The sequence below is a fragment of the Saccopteryx bilineata genome, chromosome 4 (genome assembly GCF_036850765.1).
Source record: "Saccopteryx bilineata isolate mSacBil1 chromosome 4, mSacBil1_pri_phased_curated, whole genome shotgun sequence".
Classification (NCBI taxonomy): Eukaryota; Metazoa; Chordata; class Mammalia; order Chiroptera; family Emballonuridae; genus Saccopteryx; species Saccopteryx bilineata.
The window spans coordinates 66,497,826-66,519,700 of record NC_089493.1 but is presented as its reverse complement, the minus strand read 5'-3'; the positions used below and the strand labels follow the sequence as shown (position 1 = coordinate 66,519,700).

General features: G+C 37.0%; 1 protein-coding gene across 3 annotated transcripts in view; it reads right to left on the bottom strand.

The window, feature by feature from the left end:
• WDR72 (WD repeat domain 72) overlaps positions 1–21,875 on the bottom strand; it is a 239,468-nt gene that overhangs the window by 196,758 nt on the left and 20,835 nt on the right. For all 3 annotated transcript variants that reach the window (XM_066276258.1, XM_066276259.1, XM_066276257.1), the window contains exons 2-7: positions 16,124–16,288; positions 9,073–9,179; positions 3,829–3,907; positions 2,521–2,695; positions 1,814–1,890; positions 591–710 (exon numbers count right to left, since the gene is read on the bottom strand). In XM_066276258.1, the coding sequence (XP_066132355.1) occupies positions 591–710; positions 1,814–1,890; positions 2,521–2,695; positions 3,829–3,907; positions 9,073–9,179; positions 16,124–16,276 (711 nt within the window). In that variant the 5' untranslated portion in view covers positions 16,277–16,288. The remainder of the gene's footprint in view (positions 1–590; positions 711–1,813; positions 1,891–2,520; positions 2,696–3,828; positions 3,908–9,072; positions 9,180–16,123; positions 16,289–21,875) is intronic.

The following is a 21,875-nucleotide window of genomic DNA, read 5'->3' as shown; positions in this document are numbered from 1 at the left end:
TACTTAGCATTTTTGTTTAGTAAGTACATGAGTAAAACAATATATAGTGTTGTTAACTGAGTCAGGTATATGAAACATTAAAGGAAAAAAAGATGCTATCAAGTAATGGTACCATAGCTTTTTTTAAAATAAAAATCTTCTTGGAGACATCAGTGAATCAAGAAATGAGTGTATGTTCCCTAAAAAAGCAACTGTAGCAACGAAGTGAAAAAAGAAAAAAAAGTCTATAAATGAGATGAATTTAAGTTGGTGAAAAGTATTAGTTGTTTTTCTTTTTAATTCTAAAGAGCAAGCATCACTGTTAAAAATAATCTAGGGAAATGATAATTATTAATATGGTTCATTCATTATTAATAATGTGAGCCTTTACTATTACATATATAATTTCTTGAGGAAAAAAATAGCTGAATGTGAGGGGTAGAAAATTAGTAAAAGTCAGTCATAAAGACAGGTCATCATGCTCTGGTAATAATACTATAAAGAGTCTGTATCACATTTTAAATCATATTTTTATAACTGTTCCGATGAACAAAAAAAATTTTTAATTACATTTGTATTTCACTGGTATTTACTATGTTATTTTATAATACCTTCCAACATCTAGAAAATACCACCAATAGAAGTCTCTCTGTATATGTGCAAAATCGTATTGCCCGGCAGTTCAGGGAGTCAAGAAATTTGGATTCCTTTTCATAGACATCTTGCTTTTCCTTCAAAAAGAATAAAAAACATTTTAATACTGGTTCTACTACTAGTATTAAATACTAGTTCTAATACTAGACTATATCAGAAAACTCACTCCTCTGAACATCTGAAGCAGATTACACCGTTATTATAAAAAGAAAACTACCCCAGTTTCCTTTTTAGTTTTCTGAACTTAGAAGAAGTTATTTTGCAAAATACACCATGATCAGGAAACCCACTTGGATTGAGAATTCATTATATATAATCATTAAACAAATATTCTGTGTGAGACACGGCTAGATGCTGAGAATGTTTAGGTAAGAATAAGTTACTGATATTCAGACTTGGCAGAAAGATAAACCAAATAATAATAATAACAATAATAATAATAATATTTTTTAAAACCCTGCAGGATCTTAAGTACTATAATAGAAAAATACACAAAGTGCTTTGAAAAGACAAAAGAGTGGTCAGTGTAAACTATATAGAATACTACATTATCAATCAGTTTCTGAAAATGCTGGTTGTCTTTTTCTTGGACTCAGCATGCCAATATAATTCCTAGGCTTCTTGAACCAAGACATTCCTAAGGAGAGTCCAGAGCTCCATGGGACAGCCAAAACAATGTCATCATCAGCACGACAAATACTAGGACTGTTCTTTTGTCCATCACCTCAACTTATAGCCTCTAAAGCCGGGGAGCAGGGAAACATACTGGACTCCCGGTTGTATGGGAGCCCCAGCTGTTCACAGTCATATCCCTGCCACTGTTCACACACATCCAGAAGAAAGAGGTCCTTCTGCTGTAAGGGACAAAAAAGATATTCTTCTACAATTTTTATTTTTAATTAAAATGTAATCTGTTTGTATGTGTGTTTGTGCAGATAAAAACATTTATATACGCATGAAGAAGAAAATGGAAGAACAGAATCCAAAGATAGCAATGCCCACTCCTGACACTGGAAGCAGGAAGATGAATGGGGGAAGTACATGGAGGTAAAAATTTATGGTCTTCTATATTATTTGAACTTCTAAAAATAAGCATGCACTATCCCTGCAATTTTTAAAACATTTAATAAATATGCTTGAAATACAGCTAGAAGGGAAAAAAGGAGTTTCCCAAGCCAACCTGAATGCTGTTGATAGATGAAGAGAGATCCCACACTTTGAGCTCACCAGCTACTGATACCACCAAGAGAGAATCTTCTGTAAAAACAACAAAGGTTGCACTTAAGTTGACCCTGCTATAACTGGTTGGTGTAAAGATCACTTCATAGTCTTTTAAGGATTATGCAAGGCTATGCAGATGGAAAATACAATATTCAGCTTTGTCATTCTTTTAAATAAACATTTTAGGTAAGATTTTAAATTTCTTAAAAAAATTTTAGTGTGACCCCCACATAAAAGGAGAGAAGCACTAAGAGCTGAACCACACCGACACCACTGTGTTGGCAACATCACACCTCCCTTCAGCTATCAGAATGGAGCCAGCCTTCCTTTCCCTTGGCAGTTGTGTATTACAGAAAATACAGCAGGATGAAGGTTCCAAAAGTCCTGCTAATCCAGAAGAAACCCATTTTTGCCACTTTTAAAAGTGTACCATACAGAACTGGGTGGTGGAAACACAGATTCCCCTCTTTCCACATTATCTTAATCTCTTGTTGACTTTCCAATGACTTGAACCACTTGCCTGGGTGTTCCCAGTTTTTTATGTTTTCCCACTAACAGATAAACATATAGAAGCATTCTAAACTATTGTCCAGTCATTTAACGAATAGTTCAAAAGTGATATTTTTATATGCAATCTCTTAGTCTTACATCTTACCCAACCATTACCTTGAATTCTCATGGAGTGAACAATGCACATGCAGTTGATCCAATCAGGAGACTGAGATGACATGAAGGTGTGAATAAGAGCCAAGGTTTTGGCATCAATGATAAGAATGTCTTGATATTCTCCACAACACAGAAGCCAGCCCTCTCCTGTCATCCGGAATGAGCAGTGGTAGTACTATGCAAATGGATTCAAGAAAAGTGTAATTATCTCTAGCAATTCACATAATTTTAGCTGTGGTAAAAACTTTTCTGGATTTTAGTTTTATCATCTACTCAATTAAGGTATTAGACTGAATAGCAAGTAAAATTTCTTTTAGTTACATCATTCCATACTTCCAAAGTGTTGATTTTGCACTTTAGTCTCATTCGTATTTCATAATTTTTCTATAGAAAAAAGGGGGAACTTTTGGAAAAACAGAATCTTACTCCAAATAATGGAAAGCTCACAAGTATATCATTTCTGGAGTGCTGTTTGAAACTAAATAACAACAAGAACTAGGTTCCTTATTCCAGCAATATTGCTACATGTTAAAAAGAAATCAAAGTGTTTGAGTAGGATTTAAGGAATTCTGGTGCTGAGTAAATTTGGAGAATGGCTTTCATTGAAGATTGAGTAATATAGTCTACCCTTGAAGCTCTTTCACTGCACAGGGTTTTGGTTCCAGGAAAGTCTGTCATGTTCCCATGCAGGTTATCAAAGCTAAAAGCAGTGAGTGAAATATGAAAAACTGTCAGCACCACTGGGATCATGCAAATGCCTTCTATATATGCTTGAAGTCTATCTACCAAAAGCTAAAAGCAGTTTCAAATATTAGTAAACGCTTACAAAGTTTATGGCTATGTCTTTTGCTCCCTTCGTGAATAAGAAATTTAGAAAATAAGAATTTATCCACCCACCAAGGGATAAAATTGGAAACAAGAAACAAACAAAAACCACCTTTTTTTTTCTTTATAAAATAACACATCATTAAAATGGAGTTTTTCTGGTGTTTGTGTATGTGTCTGTGTCTCTCTGTGTGTGTTCTGTGAGTGCACCAAAGGCAAAATGAGGAAATTGTCTTTCAAATTTATCTATGCTGAAAGACACAGAAATAAAAGAATCAGAAAAAAAAATTGACTAAAGAATAACTCTGGGGAAAGAAAAATGCCCAAATAAAAAAGGATAATTGTCAATATTAGACTCCAATGACAAAATAAAACATTTAAGAAAAGAATATCCTCCAAAGACCTATCTTCAAATGTGTGCGCAGAAATGCCCTAAGGGAGTGAGAAAGCCCACACTGTTCTGAGGGCAGTGGATGTACTTACACAGACTGCAGTGTGCCTGTAAGGAAGGGTGGCCTTCTCCACGCACTGTCCACTGGCGACATTCCAAACACACATCTCCCTAGCAGAGATAACCTCATATTATTCTCTGTCATTTCCACTCAATTGGCTGGAATAATTTTTGTGCCACCAAGTTTTTCTTTAGTGCTGCACTTAAATGCGGCCTGATCATTTATGTGGCTTTTTGTTACAGATTACTGGGCAAGAAAATGTTGTAGTCATTAGCAGGAATGACATACAGTAGCTGTGTCTTTGTGTGTGGGTAATTACACCCTGCCGCCAGCCTACAAACCTTACCTTAGTCACTTCGTGTCAACCTGACCTACAGCAAATTGTGGGGATACAGCTATCACGACCTGTTAGTGACAGTACAACAATCTTTCTGTGGAAACCACATCCTCTTGAAAACGGTTTATTTCACTGAACTTAAACTACATATTCTGAAAAGCATAATGCATCAAGTGTTGTGTCTTGTAGAGCCGAGGTAGCATTTTTGTAAATATAAACAGTGCCACCAAGAGGCCACATTTGGTCTATTATTTATGGGATTTATTTCTTCGCTTCTTTTGAAATCTTGAAATCATCCTTACCGCTTAATGTTTAAAAAACTTCTCATTGTTTAGAAACTTCTGACTTCGTTACATATATATTATAAAGAGATGGATACAATTATGAAATATAGCTGCAAAATAATACATCTAGTGTAAGGCACTTTAAATCTCTGTGATTTCTGTTCATGAAAACCAAAATAGCTATTTCAAAATTATCTGATAATATTTTTCCATTTTGACAATTTAAAAACATAAGCAAAATTTTCCATGGAAGAAATGAAAGTTGTATTGGCTTTAAGAAAGAAACTGCTATTAAGAAATAAGACATGGGCTAATATTGTTAGTTGCATTTAGTAATTTGCCAGTTCTTTGTTTTGTTTTTCTAGACAAATACAGGGACTCAATCTTCAAATCAGTAATTCTCAGCCTGGGGTGATTTTGCCCCACAAAGGTTATTTGACAATGTTCAGAGATATTTTGGGTTGCCACAATTCAGGAACGCACTACTGGCATCTAGTGGACAAAGCCCAGAGATGCTGCAAAACATCCTATAATGCATAGGATGGTCCCCACAACAAAGAATTTTCCAGTTGTCCGAATGTCATTAGTAATGAGATTGTAAAACCATGCTCTAGAAACAAAATATCCATTTTTTTTTCTCTGATTATATCCAACCTTATTCTAAAAATAACATGAGGCATGCAACTCACTAAGGGGTGGGCAGAATCTGTTTGTGTGTTTATATGTGTGTCTGTCTGAAAAATAAGAATGGGAGAATGGGAGAAACTGAAATAATATATCTCACAAGTAAAGCAACGTATATCAAAAGTAAAAAAAAAACAAAAAAAAAACACACCTGAATCTTAAGCAGTCAGCAATATAAAATTTTATCTCTATAAATAATTTGAGTTTATTGGCATGGTTCTCAATTCTAGCTGTGTGGAACTATTTCAAAAAAATGCTCTCAGAGATTCTACTTTTATGGCTCTGTAATGGGATTCTTGTATGTGGAATTTTAAAAAGGTCCTGGTCAGTTAACCTGTTTCTAAGTAAGTCTATTTTCAAACTAGTGGTTCTAAATTCGGGCAATACATTAGAATTTTTAGGGAGCTTTTAAAAAAACAGTGATATCTGGAACATAACTCAGACATCAAGCCAGACTAATTAAATCACATTTTCCAGGGTTGAAGCCTGGGCGTCAGTAAAAGCTCTCCCAGTGATATCAATGTTCCTAGACTCTTTACTCCCAGTATGTTCATTGAACCAGAAGCATGGGAACTATCCTGGAATTGTCCGGCATTGTACAGGAATGTGTTAGAAAATGCAAGCTCTTGAACCTCAGCCCAGACCTTCTGAACCCATTCTTCGAGGAGTGGGGCCCAGAAATTTGTACTTTAACAAGCTCTGCAGGTAATCTGATGCAAGCTTGGTTTGGGGAATATCGTCCAACAAGCCTCCAAGCCTGGGTGCCTGCTTATCTCTTTAGTCTCATCTCTTGCTGGTGATTAAGTTTTATTAATACCAGTATTTATCAATTCCAAGACTTTTTGCCTTAAAGTTTTATCAACTATATATATTTGTTACTATAAAATATAAATACAGCTATATCAACATTATTTAGTATTTATCTGATAAATTATTTTCCATTCACTTACTTTTAACTTTTCCATGTTCTTATGCTGTTAGCTTGTTTTTTTAATTGTCTGCCAATCTTTGCAATTTTTTTTTTTTTGTATTTTTCTGAAGTGAGAAGCAAGGAGGTAGAGACAGACTTCCACATGTGCCTGACTGGGATCCACCCAGCATGCTCACTAGGGGACAATGCTCTGCCCATCTGGGGCGTTACTCCGTTGCAACCGGAGCCATTCTAGCGCCTGAGGCAGAGGCCATGGAGCCATCCTCAGGGCCAACTTTGCTCCATTGGAGCCTTGGCTGTAGAGGGGACAAGAGAGATAGAGAGAAAGGAGAGGGGGAAGGGTGGAGAAGTAGATGGGTGCTTCTTCTGTGTGCCCTGGCCAGGAATGGAACCTGAGACTTCCACATGCCAGGCCACTGCTCTATCGCTGAGCCAACTGGCCAGGGTCCAATCTTTGCAATTTAATTGAAGGGCTTAGTCCCTTTACATAATTTAGATTGCTGTTCTATTCTGAGTTATTTCAAGTATTTATATTTTATTTTGGGCTATTTGTCCATTTATTTTTGTCTTTTTTGGATTAAACAACATTGTTTTCCTTTTTACGTTAGTACTTGTATATTCTATTTCTTTTATTTTTATTTCTTTTGTCTATTCTTTTAGCAGCTACCCTGGAAATGTCACTATTTAGAATAAAGTCTACAAATATTCCACATCTTTACCCACCCCTAACATACCACAACATGTGGAATTTGATCATTGCACTATTATAAGCAATTGTCAACTAGGATTTTGTGGGGGTTGGGGGTGGGGACTATATTTTATTGTGTCTTATAGTCTGTGTTTATTTAAAATTTTAAAATATTTGCTGTGTTTGTTCAATATTCCTTCTCCTAACTCAGATATGTCTTCTGAAATCATTGTTCTTACTGAAGAATATACTGTAATTTAGAATTCCATTACTTATAGAGGGTCTGTTGGCAGTCACTGAAAGTTTTATTAGTATTTGACTTAAATGTTTGACTCTTACCCTCATGATTTGAAGATATTTTTGCTAGAGATATACCTCCAAGTTGATAGATATTTTCTCTCAACTTTTTGAAGATACTTCACCCCTTTCTAGTTTCTGCTACTGTTGAAAAGCTAGCTTTCAGTATAATTAATATTCCTTTGTAAATAATGCTTTTTTTTCACTGACTACTTTCAGGATCTTCTCTCTCCACCTCTCTTTGACATTCTGTTGTTTCACCAACAGGTCTCAAATTGTTTATTTCTTTTCATTTACCCTAGAAATTACTGGGATTTCTGAATCTTAGGATTTATGCTTACACATGATGTAATAATTTGAAAAAAAAGGTGAAAAACTGAGTCATCAGGCCATTTTTAGTCTCCTCTGATCATCCTAGAGGCAGAAAGTCTAAGTCCCCAGCCACTTTCTGGGACCTTTGAAAATTAAAACAATTGTTGTTGAGAAATAATAGGCCAAGCCTAGTAAATTTAATAATTTCCAGCAGATTAAATTAGAATATGCTATATATTCAGGGGCTCTAAGAAATATATTCTAGATGCAGGATAAGCTTTGGACACCAAAGGAACAAAGTTCGAAAAAATTCAAATCATGTTGGAAAAGGAAGACCAAACCAGACTCCTTGGCTGTTGAACGTCATATTTACAGGATTCATATAGCTGAATTCATCAGTCATCAAGAATATGCCCATTAACCCTAGATCCTTTTCTGGAGCTAGACCACTATGGGCAAAACCCTCAATCTGAAACTCAGTTACTTTTCAGATCTATTTCTCACTTAGCTATTACTTTTCTCAATTCTCCAAATAGTCTCAGAAAAATTCACTCCCCCCCAAGTTCTCTATAGTGGGAATAAATATCTCAGCAGGTGCAAGCAAGTTTGGGGTATCCCTATTATACAAAAGCTACTGGCAACTGTTCAAAAAGAATGTACTAGGACATTTTAGCCCCAGAATTCTGGGGCTGAAGGAAACCATGGTGATTAACATGTTCCTTTTACACATGGAAAAATTTAGATTTTGAATGATTGAGTAATCTGTGTGGTGGTCCCCAGGAATGTAATTAGTACTGTGACTCCCAGTACTTAAAAACCTTATCCAAAATTCAATCTCTCTAAGTATAACAATTATGGGAATAGGTGCTTCTTTGGTATAAACTATGGGAATAAGTACTTTTTTTTATATCAGTTCCACTGGGCATTTTGTCATATACTTTTAGTTTCTCTGGACTGTATATTGGATTCCTCATTCTTTTGATTCTCAGAATTTAAAGCCATATAATTGCTCCTTGGATTGAAAACAAAAAAGGAGGGGTTCTCTTGTTTCAGTCAGAAACCTGATTCCTCATTCACAAATCCATGTGGAATCAGTCTTGCGTTCGTGAGGGCACCTGGGCAAATAACTCATCAGTGGAGTCTAGTTCCTTGCAGCAATCCCATCGGCGGGGCCTTTTTTCCCACGGCCAAGTCTTATTTCATGGAAGCAAACCTCACTTTCATGACACAAAACCCAAATCCCTGCCTACATTCCTTTTTCTTCTTTCTCCCACCATTCCACTTACAAATGAATACTTTCTGTTTGTTTTATAATGATTTCAGAAAAGTGTACAACATAAAGACTGTAATTACTGAATTGTTTTTACAAAATTATGAAGACTTGGATAGGTTTGCTTAAGAGCTCAAAGTGAGTTGCTATATGAAAAAAGACAGGCACCCAGATTTTTCTATCTTCAATTCTATAATAGGTGGCTTTTACCAGTGTCCTTTACCCAGTGAGGCTGCCAGAAAACCTGATGACACACACATTGGGAGGTTTTTAAGTACTGGGAGTCACAGTACTAATTACATTCCTGGGGACCATCACAGATTTACTCAATCATTCAAAATCTAAATTTTTCTATGCGTAAAAGGAACATGTTAATCACCATGGTTTCCTTCAGCCCCAGAATTCTGTACCCCACCAGTTTTTAAAAAATAGAAAATGGAGATGGGAACAGAGTTCCACACATCATACCTACCCATTTTCAGCAGCACTGACAACATAGGGCTGTTTAGAGAAGTCTCTTGCTCTTGCCAAACATGTCACTGGTGCTGAATGACCAAAGAGAAGCTCTTTTGCTGAAATCTGAAAACAATGAGGATAAGCTTTTAAACAGCTGTACACGTTTTAGTTGAAAATATAACCATACATTACATATGTAATCATAATTCTGCTAAAAACATCTGGGGTATTTTTTGCTGTACATAAGTGAGGAAAACTGATATGTATGTGATACATCAAAATCCATAGAACAAACTTCTAAATAAAGGGACTGTGTAGTAAGTACATTTGTCTTGTTTGTTTTTGGTTTTAGACCCATGGTGAAACCTAGAAGATTGCCAGACCGGTTTTACAACATTTAGGTTTTAAATACAAATAAGTCAGTGTTGATGTTTATTATGTACAAAATGATGGGCCTCAATTGATAGAATATTTATACTCAAATTTCAGACTTCAGAAATGAGCTTACAAAACACAAATGACAGATTACCCTTCTTATAACTATTACAATACTTTACTTGACTCCCTGCCTCTGAAATACTTAAATGAACTTTTTTATGTTAAAAATAAAATTGCCAGAGGTTGCCGGTTTGATCCCCAGTCAGGGCACATACAGGAACAGCTTGATGTTCCTGTCTCTTTATCTCTCTCTCCCTGACTCTCTCCAAAATAAATAAATTAATTAATTAATTAAATTGTAACCAAGCTATTTTTTTTAAATGTCAGTATCTTTCTCCAATCTGTGAATTAAAAAATATGGCACTAAAGGCTAATTCTTCCATTGTTTCATGTGTGAAAGAAATCTATTTCTCATTATTTTATAAAACATGATTATAAAAATCAAACCACAAAGTGGAAAACACTCAAGATCCCCTAAAATGGAGGAGGGGTTGTCATTAAGAGACTAAAAATTTAATTTCAATTACTAGAAAACTGGTGGTTATAAAACTTGCCTTAGGTGGAATAAAAATCTAATTTCCAAATGAATATTATGTTTTTCCTGAACTATGTAAATGTAGATGTATGTAGATGATAATCCAACCACATCAATGAGAACAAATTATTTCATAGTATAATTGGCTCCAATTTATTTTATTTTTATCATAACCAGAAATATTTCTTTAAAAATTCTGTTGTCAGATTAATTTTCTAGTGCTATAAGGAGAGTTTTGTGGTTGATTAGGATCACTTACCACCAAAGTTCTGACTCTCTACCTTATTCCTGGGAAATGCAGAACTTTCTATTTCAGAACAATATAATGTTTCCTCATCACCACATTTGGAAATACATTCCCCTAAGCATTTAACCACCTTTCCAACATATTGCAAGACAAACAACAAATTGGGCACATCAAGGACATTTCCTCCTCTGGAATACAAAGGAAACCAGAGAAAGTTCCTAGCATGGGACATGGGACATGGAGAGGCTTCTAATTAGTAGAAAAAATTCCAGAAATTAGAGGTCTTTGAGAGTCAGATCCTGAACCTGGAAGATGCATGCAAAATCTAGACATGTGATGAGAAGCCCAGGAAAGGGAGACTTAGTCTCCAGCTGATATCCTACAGCCCACAGACTGAGATATGTACCCAATCCTTTGATGAATATTTGAATACTCCAAGATGTCCAGAACTTAAATCACCTTCTATCTTTCCATTTCTTACTGTCTAGTCCCCTCTATTTTTTATACGAATGAACAATACCATTATCCCACTAATCACCCAAACCCCAAATCTCAAAGGTATCTTTGACCGTTTCTACTCTTTTATTCCACTAATCCAACTTGCTCAGTTCTGTCTCTTCTCTCTTCTTAACAGATTTCCAGGTTTCATCTCATCTTCTTTCCTATTGCTACTGATTTGGTTCATGCTCAAAAACTCACTTGATTAAAGTACGCAGAAGCCTGTTACCCATAATCCCTGCCCCTTGTCTCTTCTCCCCCTCCCTTCAATATGCCCTTCACATTAATATCCAGTGATATTCTCAATCATAAATGTAATAACATAGTATTATGCCATCTCCTTGAATAAAACATCCTCACAATCCTTAATAGCACCACTTTGAATTAACACATAGTGTTAGCAATTGCTAGTTAAAAAATAAATAAAAAGTCTAAACCCCTCAGCATGTCAAATGCCAAACCGTCTGCTGCATCCCTTACAGAAGTGCCTGTATCACTTTAATCTTGCTTTCTGTGTTCCAGGTTACTAGACTACTTTATCAGTTCCTTGAAAGCAAAATATTCATGCTTTTTGCACACACTTATTCTGACTGTATTCACCTCCTACCTATTATTTTTCTGTTCAAATCCTGTGCATCCTTTAGAACTCAGTTCAAACATTACCCTTAGAAAGCCTTTCCTTCAAAATCACAATGAGATACCACTTCACACTGATGAAGATGGCTATTATAAAGCAAACACAACAGCCTGACCAGGCGGTGGCGCAGCGTAGAGTGTTGGACTGGGATGCGGAGGACCCAGGTTCGATACCTCGAGGTCGCCAGCTTGAGCGCGGGCTCATCTGGCTTGAGCAAAGATCACCAGCTTGGACACAAGGTTGCTGGCTCGAGCAAGGGGTTACTCGGTCTGCTGAAGGCCCACGGTCAAGGCATATATGAGAAAGCAATCAATGAACAACTAAGGTATCACAATGAAAAACTGATGATTGATGCTTCTCATCTTTCTCCATTCCTGTCTGTCTGTCCTTATCTATCCCTCTCTCTCTGTCTCTGTAAAAAAATAATAATAATAAAAAAAATAAAACAAACACAACATAAAATAACAAGTGTTGGTGAGGATGTAGAGAAATTGGAAACCTTGCATGTTGTTGATGGGGAATGTAAAATGTAAACTGCTTTGTAAGCCAGTTTGGCAATTCCTCAAAAAAATTAAAATAGATCTACTATATGATTCAGAAATCCTACTTCTGGCCCTGGCCGGTTGGCTCAGCGGTAGAGCGTCGGCCTAGCGTGCGGAGGACCCGGGTTCGATTCCCGGCCAGGGCACACAGGAGAAGCGCCCATTTGCTTCTCCACCCCTCTGCCGCGCCTTCCTCTCTGTCTCTCTCTTCCCCTCCCACAGCCAAGGCTCCATTGGAGCAAAAGATGGCCCGGGCGCTGGGGATGGCTCTGTGGCCTCTGCCCCAGGCGCTAGAGTGGCTCTGGTCGCAACATGGCGATGCCCAGGATGGGCAGAGCATTGTCCCCTGGTGGGCAGAGCGTCGCCCCATGGTGGGCGTGCCGGGTGGATCCCGGTCGGGCGCATGCGGGAGTCTGTCTGACTGTCTCTCCCTGTTTCCAGCTTCAGAAAAATGAAAAAAAAAAAAAAAAAAAAAAAAAAAAAAAAAAAAAAAAAAAGAAATCCTACTTCTGGATATATACCTCAAAGAAGTGATGGTAGCAACTCAAACAGATATTTGTACACCCAGTGTTACAGCAGCATTGTTCATATTAGTCTAAAGAAGGAAGCAACCTGCCTGATCAGGCAGTGGTGTAGTGGATAGAGCATCAGCCTGCGATGCTGAGGACACATGTTTGAAACTCCAAGGTTGCTGGCTTGAGCATGGACTCATCTGGCTTGAGTAAGAGGCTCATCAGCTTGAGTGTGGGGTCACCAGCTTGAGTGTGGGATCATAGACATGACCCCATGGTCGCTGGCTTGAGCCCAAGGTTGCTGGCTTGAGCCCAAGGTTGCTGGCTTGAGCCCAAGGTCGCTGGCTTGAGTCCAAGATTGTTGGCTTGAGCAAGGGGTCACTAGCTCTACTGGAGCTCCCAGGTCAAGGCATAAATGAGAAAGCAATCAATGAACTAAGATGCCACAACGAAGAATTGATGCTTCTCATCTCTTGCTCTTCCTGTCTGTCTCCTCTCTCTCTCTCACTAAAAAAATAAATAAATAAAAATAAAATGTGGAAGGTACTCAAATATCTATTGATTGATGGATGAATAAACAAATGTGGTCTACCCAAACAATGAAATGTTTTTTAGCTTTAAAGTGAAAAGGACATTCTGACACATGCTACAACATGGATGAAACTTGAGGACATTATGCTATGTGAAATAAGCCAGTCAAAAAAGTACTGTATGATTTTACTTATATGATATACATAGTCATATTCATAGAAACACAAAGTATACTACTGCTTTACAACTCCCTCTTACCAAGTTTGTCTCCTACATTAGACTCTGAGAATCTTGAAGGAGGGGTATATGCCTAACACAACAGCAAATCTGTGTAACTTTTCAACTGACTGCATAAATGAGTGTCCTTAGGTTTGTTTTCCCACTGTATATGATGGCAAATGAGTGTCTAAAACCCTAGAACCAAATGTAAATCTTTGAAGGCATATTCCAAATTTAGTATGAAGAGAAAATAAATGGCTTCCACATCATTTTACACCCTACCCCCTGCAACTTCCTGCTCCCTCACCTTGTCCTCACCCTGATATGCCCTTTGGCTTAGAGCTGTCCTACAACCACCCACACATTTATGTTCTTGCTACAATCTCCCATGTCCTCAAGGCCTCCTTTCTTCTTTCTCTGCCCAAATTATGCCTTTATATTTACTTTTTTTTCAAACAAAAATCAAATTAAACTACTAATTATCAAAGTATCAGTGATGAAGTACTCACTTGACTCCTTAAGATAGCAAGAGGAATTGTTGAGAACTCAAAAATGCCCTTGATTTTTGAAAAGCCTAGAGTTTTCCTGCTAATAGTTTATCCATTGTCATGTAAAGGTGAGTCATGGGAAAAAATAAGAGAAAGTGGTCATTCTTTCTAGCCCTAAGTTTAGCCATAGAAAATGTTAAGGAGAACTCTCTTGGAAAATCTCAAATTCAAACTAAGTGGTATCTTATGTGCATTAACTTTTTTATCATATCCTCACAGTAAATTTCTAAAACACAAAGCTGATCTAATGCCCCCCCCACACACACTTAAGCCTCCTTAATGGTTATCTTTGCTTCTTCCACCCCTGTTGATTGGATTCCCACTCCTACATCATATCTTTAACTGTGGATCGCACAATATTGGCACCACTGGCATTTTGGATGAGATAACTCTTTGTTGTGAGGGGCTGTCATGTGCACAATAGGATCTTTACAGCACACTTGATGCCAGCAGCAGCCTCCTTTCTCCATTGTACTAACCAAAAAGTGCTGACATTACCAAATATTCTTGAGGAGAGTGGGGTCAAAATCACTCTCTGTTAACCATTTCTCTAACCTTAAGCAAAAGACTTGCTACTAAGAAAAGTGGGGTGTGCCTGACCAGGCGTTGGCACAGTGGATAGAGTGTTGGACTGGGATGCGAAGGACCCAGGTTTGAGACCCCAAGGTCTCCAGCTTGAGTATGGGCTCATCTGGTTTGAGCAAAGCTCACCAGCTTGGACCCAAGGTTGCTGGCTCGAGCAAGGGGTCACTCGGTCTGCTGTAACCCCAGGGTCAGGGCACATATGAGAAAGCAATCAGTGAACAACTAAGGTGTTGCAACGAAAAACTAATGATTGATGCTTCTCATCTCTCTCTGTTCCTGTCTGTCTGTCCCTATCTATCCCTCTCTCTGACTCTGTCTCTGTAAAAAAAAAGAAAAAGAAAAATGGGGTGTGTAACATCTTCCACTAAAGATGCAGTGCAGACCACTCCCTACTTAGAATACCTTGCATTATAATTATAACATAACTACATCACATTAGCCTGCATCCTTCCTCAACTGCCACCTCTGGGCAGCAAGCACCAGGTCTTCTCATTCACATTTGAACTCAGGTACCCAGCATACTGTCTCATTATAATATTCACTCAATAAATGCATGTTCAATAAATGTTGAATAAATATCAGGAGCATACCTAAAAAAATACAGAAGCGAGGATTCAAAATTTCTTAAGCTATAGCAACCTACATATTACAACTATTCCAGCCAGAAAACATATTTCAGCATTAAAAAGAATAGCAATTAGTGTTAGTGTTAGTGTTAGTGTTAGGGTTAGGGTTAGGGTTAGGGTTAGGGTTAAGGTTAGGGTTAGGGTAAAAAAAAAAGAATAGCAAGACGTTTTAAGCCATTTAGGAGTCTGAGTTTAAATTATAAGAGATAATAAATATGAGGGCCACCATTCTCAAAGCTCAACTGTTTAAATAATACCAGTTCCCTCTTTGTAGAATGTTCATAAACTGAGCTGAGCTGCTCTCCTGTGCAGTTCCCAATAACCCTGTAGTGTAACTGTTCAGTCAGGGGAGATGCTAACAAATTACACCATAAAATAGAATTACAATTAATTGTTAATTTAGGTTTTAAAGTGACAAACTTTAAAGGCTGAAAATTGTCTTTGGTCTTTAAAAGGCTTCTTAATGAGGGCAGTATAACTTTAAGTACATCATTGGCATAAATGTTCAAACTGGGTCTACAGGCTGATAGAGCTAAGCAAATATCTATTTCAATATGTTAAATGTTTATGACTTGGGACAGTAACAATTAATTGCTAATCAATGGGCCAAATCCTAGGTGAGGTCAGGTTCTGAAATAGAAGAATGACAATAGTAAATTGGATTTAGGGTTTTGTGATGCGATCTGTAAAAACCACAGGCAAGCAGACTAAAAGAATAGCAAGAAGGTGAACTGACAGAGACACCCAGATAATTAAGATATTACTCATGTAGTTAATAGTGGTTTTCAAGGGTGCCCTTTGTTTAGATTAATAAGCCATAATTTTTAGAATTATACTTCCATGTCTGTAGTTCAGTTACTTAAACATATAATTCAGGATATAAAACAGTAAAACTCAGCATAGCTTAAAGGGTGGTAACACTTAGCTGGTAGCTAAGATTAGCAATATTCATAATATAATTTTTCACTATGATCTTAATCCACTATGCAACATTTTATTCTCTCCAAATTCAGAAGTAAAACCAATTTATGACTTTAGTAGGCATTTCCCTAACAATCATGTAAACCTTCCACTGTCTTTACAGATAGATGAAGCAGTCTGTGCTTATTTTGTGAGTGTTGTTTGTTTAACGTAATAGTTTTCACTAACCTTTAGTTCAGATGAAAGGTTCCAGAGACAGAGCTGACCTTCTTGACTTCCAGTCACAATTGTTTGCTGGTCATCGGTGATCATGATGGCAGTGATGCTATAGGAAGGGGCTGTCTTCCCCCAGAGCGCAACTGCCTGCAGGGAGGACCTCATACTGAGAGAATCCTGGGAACACATAGAAAGGAAGAAGCGTATGCAGAAATCATTCCTAGATCCAGGGAAACTGATCACACCGAAAAGTGGATTTATAATGACACAAATCTGAACATGTTCCACCAGAGCCATCAATTAAAAAGGAAGGTAGTCATGAGACACTGAAATGACCATGCTTAGCGTTAATCTGTCAAAGAGGAATGACTTTTATTCCAATTCTCCATCACTGATACTGATGCAGAGGAGGACAGAAATAGTCTACCTACTCCACACCCAGCTCTGACTCTGGGTGATTCTGACCTCTTCAAAGCCTAACTAGGTTTCTCAAGAATAGGTCTGTTAACAAGAGTACATAGATTTTGGGTAAACATCTCCACTTCATTTGAACAGTTGATTATCTTGCATCCCATCACCCAAAGTTAAAACATTCTCCGTCACCTTATATTTGTCCCTCTTTACACCCTTCCCCCAACTCCCTCACTCCTCCATAACCACTGCGCTCTTATCTATGTCCATGAGTCTCAATTTTATATCCTATTCCAAAATCTATTTGTTGATCAGTGGCACCCTGTTACTTTAATTTTCTTAAATAAAAAAAAGAGAATAGAGCTGTCTACACACTATAATTTGAAGACAGTTTTGCAGACTCCAAAATGTCACCTCACCTAAGTAACAAATATTTGAATTTTGCTATTAAAAAGTAAATCTTTTCCATAAATTCAGTGTTTTCTGGTATTCAATGATTGATGTATGACTGTCACAATTTCTGTCATATTCATGTTCCAGCTATACTATTGTACTTTAATTATAATTTTTTGTTGACTCATTTTTGTATTTGGTATCTTCCTAAACAACAATTTTCATGAAACCTCTACCTTCATGGGTTAGTTATAAAGGTTAAAATGAATACATATAAAAAATGAATACATAATTATTATTTTAACCTGTGTATCACCCAAAATGATCTGACATATCACCTAGTGAAATGCACATTACATTTTGTGAAACACTGAGTTAAAAGTTCCTCCTAAAATATGCATTCTTTTCAGAAATACAAATGATTTGGGAATAAATAATGTTTTAAGTCCTCAGAATAAATTAGTAAATTTTCTCCTGTGACTTAGTAATATATATTTCATCTCAATGAAAATGTCAAAGATAAGAGAGAGGAGGAAGCTACTAAGCTTACTTTCCACATTTGGCTTGAGAAAGTTTGGAAAATAAAGACCTTCTATCCTGCAAGACTTTTGGTACTAATGCATAACAAAGGTGAGTAAAATTTTAGAACATGTGGTATATAGTATTTAGAATGTTCAATTATACACAGATAAACATATAGACTTATAGCCATGAGTATGTACTGACATTGTAAACATAAATTCAGTATAGACAGTATTTAACCCACACACTGATTGCCTTCAAAATTTTGCTTGTAGTTCAGTTATTTGGAATTCAGTAACTAGTTTTCCATGGCTCAATTCTTAGGCCAATATATTTATACAAGTGTTTGTGACTTATAATAGAGCTACACTATTCTTACTGTGGTACCTAAACACCATGAGAACAAGACTTCTATAGGAAATGCTCTCAGCTTTGCAATTCAGTAGATCAGGACCACACATATTCATTATAATTATAGTACTAATCTAATCAACAGTTCTGAGTTCTGGTCTCAGTGACGCTATTATCCCAACTTGAACCTCTTCCGCTTCAAACAGAGAGAAATATAGGAAAAGCCTGGCAGAAACAACCTTGATCAAGTGATGAAAGTAAACAACTTCAGTGATGGAACAAAAACAAAGTCCTGTGTCACCTAACAGGGTACAATGAGAAAAACACGCACCAATTCTGTGATTTTCATAGCAAAGGTACAGGACCTGAATTTCATCACGACAAATGCAAATCGAAGGACTCTCTACAAATAACTGGACTGTAATCTTCAAACATGTCATGGTCATGAAAGTTAAAGAAAAACTAAGAAACTTTTCCACTAAAAGAGACTCAAGAGACATGACAACTAAGTGCAATATATGGTTTCAGACTGGATTCTTGTGCTATAATTGATTCACTGGGATAACTGGCAAAACTTAAGTCTAAATATTGAATGGTGGTAATATATCAATATTTACTTCCAAATTTTGAAGGTTTATTGATTGCAAGAGATAATATCCTTGTTCTATATATACCTTTGCACTATATACATTAAAGTATTCTGCAAAGATGGGGTAACAGATTGGTAACTTTCTATCCAATAGTTTTTTTAAAAAATAGTTCCATGTGCGCCTGACCAGGTGGTTGCGCAGTGGATAGAGCGTCGGACTGGGATGTCGAGGACCCAGGTTCAAGACCCTGAGGTTGCCAGCTTGAGTGTGGGCTCATCTGGTTTGAGCAAAAGCTCACCAGCTTGGACCCAAGGTTGCTGGCTCCATCAAGGAGTTACTCGGTCTGCTGAAGGCCCGTGGTCAAGGCACATATGAGAAAGCAATCAATGAACAACTAAGGTGTCACAATGTGCAACAAAAAACTAATGATTGATGCTTCTCATCTCTCCGTTCCTGTCTGTCTGTCCCTATCTATCCCTCTCTCTGACTCTCTCTCTGTCTCTGTAAAAAATAAAAATAAATAAAAAAATAGTTCCATGTGCTATACTTACAACTTGCCTGTAAGTCTGAGATTTTTTAAAAATACCTTATTTAAAATTAGTCTATCATTTCCCAGAATGTTTCAAAAATACAAAAATTTTGAATGAAGAATCCAATAAGCATTAAGGAGGCTTAAAATGAAAATTATGGACACCAAAGTGCATCTTAGAGAAACTGTGGTATATGAAAGGCAAAGCATAAAATAAATGAAATAAAATTACCTAAACAAACAAATAAATAAACCCCCCAGCAAAACAGCAAGTATGCTTAAAACAGATTTCTCCACAGCAAAATAATGGCCAGAAGCTACTGGATTATTGCCTGCAAAATGCTGAAGGGAGATAAATGCCAACTTAGGTCTTAGCTATCATTCAAAGCGAGGGCAATATAAAGACATTTTCCAACAAATAAGGCCTCAGAGAATAAAACATTTATAATTGTTGTTGAAAAAATTATAAAAGGATGTACTTTATGAAAAATATATAAAATCAGAAAGAAAAAATAAAGTGAAATAAAAAATGCAGTGGTGAACAAGGAAATCAGTAAACAAAAAATAATCCTAAATAAGCATTATCTGTAAAATAATAATATTAATAATGTTGAGGATAATTAGAGGGTTGAGAGATAAACTAAAGTCCTAGATAGGACCATAAAAGAAGACAATGTGGAACCTATGTTAAATCATTCTAGTGTTCTTGCATGTGTGGGAAAGAGAGCAGAGAGAATAATTAACTTTGAATTTTCTTAACATAAGGTTACATGACAAGATGCTAAAAGGAAAACAGGAGTGTATAATTTCCAAACAGTAGGATAGTAGAATAAAGAAATAAAGACCTGACCAGGAGGTGGTGCAGTGGATAGAGCACTGCACCTGAGCACCCAGGTTCAAAACCCTGAGGTAGCCGGCTTCAGTGCAGGCTCATCCAGCTTGAGCGCGGGCTCACCAGCTTGAGCACAGGGTCCCCAGCTAGTGTGTGGAATCACAGATATGACCCCATGGCCACTAGCTTGAGCCCAAGGTCACTGGCTTCAGCAAGGGGTCACTGACTTAGCTGGAGCCCTCCAGTCAAGGCACATATGAGAAAGCAATCAATGAACAACTAAGAGATGCTGCAACTATGAGTTGATGCTCCTCATCTCTCTCCCTTCCTGTCTGTCTGTCCCTATCTGTCCCTCTCTCTCTCTTCTGCTCTTTCTCTCTGAGAAGGAAGGAAGAAGGGAGAAAGAAAGGAAGGGAAGGAGGGAGAGAGGGAGGGGGGGAGGGAGGGAGGGAGGGAGGGAGGGAGGGATGGAGGAAGGAAGGAAGGAAGGGGAAGGAAGGAATGGAGGAAAGTCTAATTGAAGAAAAAAAAGCTGTTTTCTTTTTTAAAAAGTAAAAAAAACATTGAAAGTATAAAATACAAAACCAGATGGTAAATTGACATCCAAACATATCAGAATTTAAAACAAATAGATGAATTAATCTTACTAGTTAAAAAATAAGGATTCTCAAATAGAATATATTTCAGTATAACCTATTTATTAAAAAATTCTGGGGGATAGTGGGAGGAAAGTAAAGAGGTCAAATACACAGTGACAGAAAATGATTTGACTTTGGGTGATGGGCATACAACATAATCAATGGTTCAAATGCTATAGAAATGTTTATCTGAAACCTATGTACTTTTATTGATCAATGTCATCCCATTAAATTTAATTTCCTAAATAAATTTTTTTTAAAGTTCTGACAGTATTAAGACAGGTTGAAAATAAAGGGATGGACAGGATATACTAGGCAAATAGTAATGAAAGTAAACTAATGTAATATTGGACAATAAATAAGCTTTAACATAAAAGCATTACTGATGGAAAAGGATCACTATATAATAATTACATACTGATAAAATAATATAATAATTACATAATGATAAAATAAATCATTCAACAGAAAAAGATAACAGTTCCCAATCTCTAGGCATACAGTAGCAGAGCATCAAAATACATAAAATACAATCTTGCATAATTACAAAGAAAAGTTGATAAGCTTACTCTTAAAGAGGAAGCTTTTAGCCCTGGCTGGTTGGCTCAGTGGTAGAGCATTGGCCTGGCATGCAGAAGTCCCGGGTTCGATTCCCGGCCAGGGCACACAGGAGAGGCGCCCATCTGCTTCTCCACCCCTCCCCCTCTCCTTCCTCTCAGTCTCTCTCTTCCCCTCCCGCAGCCAAGGCTCCATTGGAGCAAAAATGGCCCGGGCGCTGGGGATGGCTCCATGGCCTCTGCCTCAGGCACTAGAGTGGCTCTGGTCACAACAGAGCAACGCCCCGGATGGGCAGAGCATCGCCCCCTGGTGGGAGTGCCGGGTGGATCCCGGTTGGGCGCATGCGGGAGTCTGTCTGACTGCCTCCCCGTTTCCAGCTTCAGAAAAATAAAAAAATAAAAAATAAAATAAAAAAAGAGGAAGCTTTTACATATCTCAATCAGTAATAAATAGAACAAGCAGATAAAAAAGATATAAGGATATAAAACAAACACATAATTTATAATATCATGGATATATATAAATTACTAAACCTAGGTATTAAATAAAAACATTATATTAAGCCATACATGTGACATTTATAACACTGACCATGAAAAGTCTCAACAAATTCTAAAGGATTAATATCATACAGGCAACATTATTTAAACAAAATGAATAAAAATCTAAACCCACTCTCCAACACATACAAACAAATGTTCAAAATGCTCCTTTAAATGTTTAGAGGCTAATATACATACATATATTCTAAATGTTCCTTGGATTACTACGGAAACATAATGAAGATTAAATATTATTAACAACCAAAAGACAATGAAAACTCTGTATAATAAAATTTTCCAGGCCCTGGCTGGTTTGCTCAGTGATAGAGCATTGGCTTGGCATGTGGATGTCCTGGTAAAGTTTGATTCCTAGTAAAGTCAGACAGGAGAAGCAACCA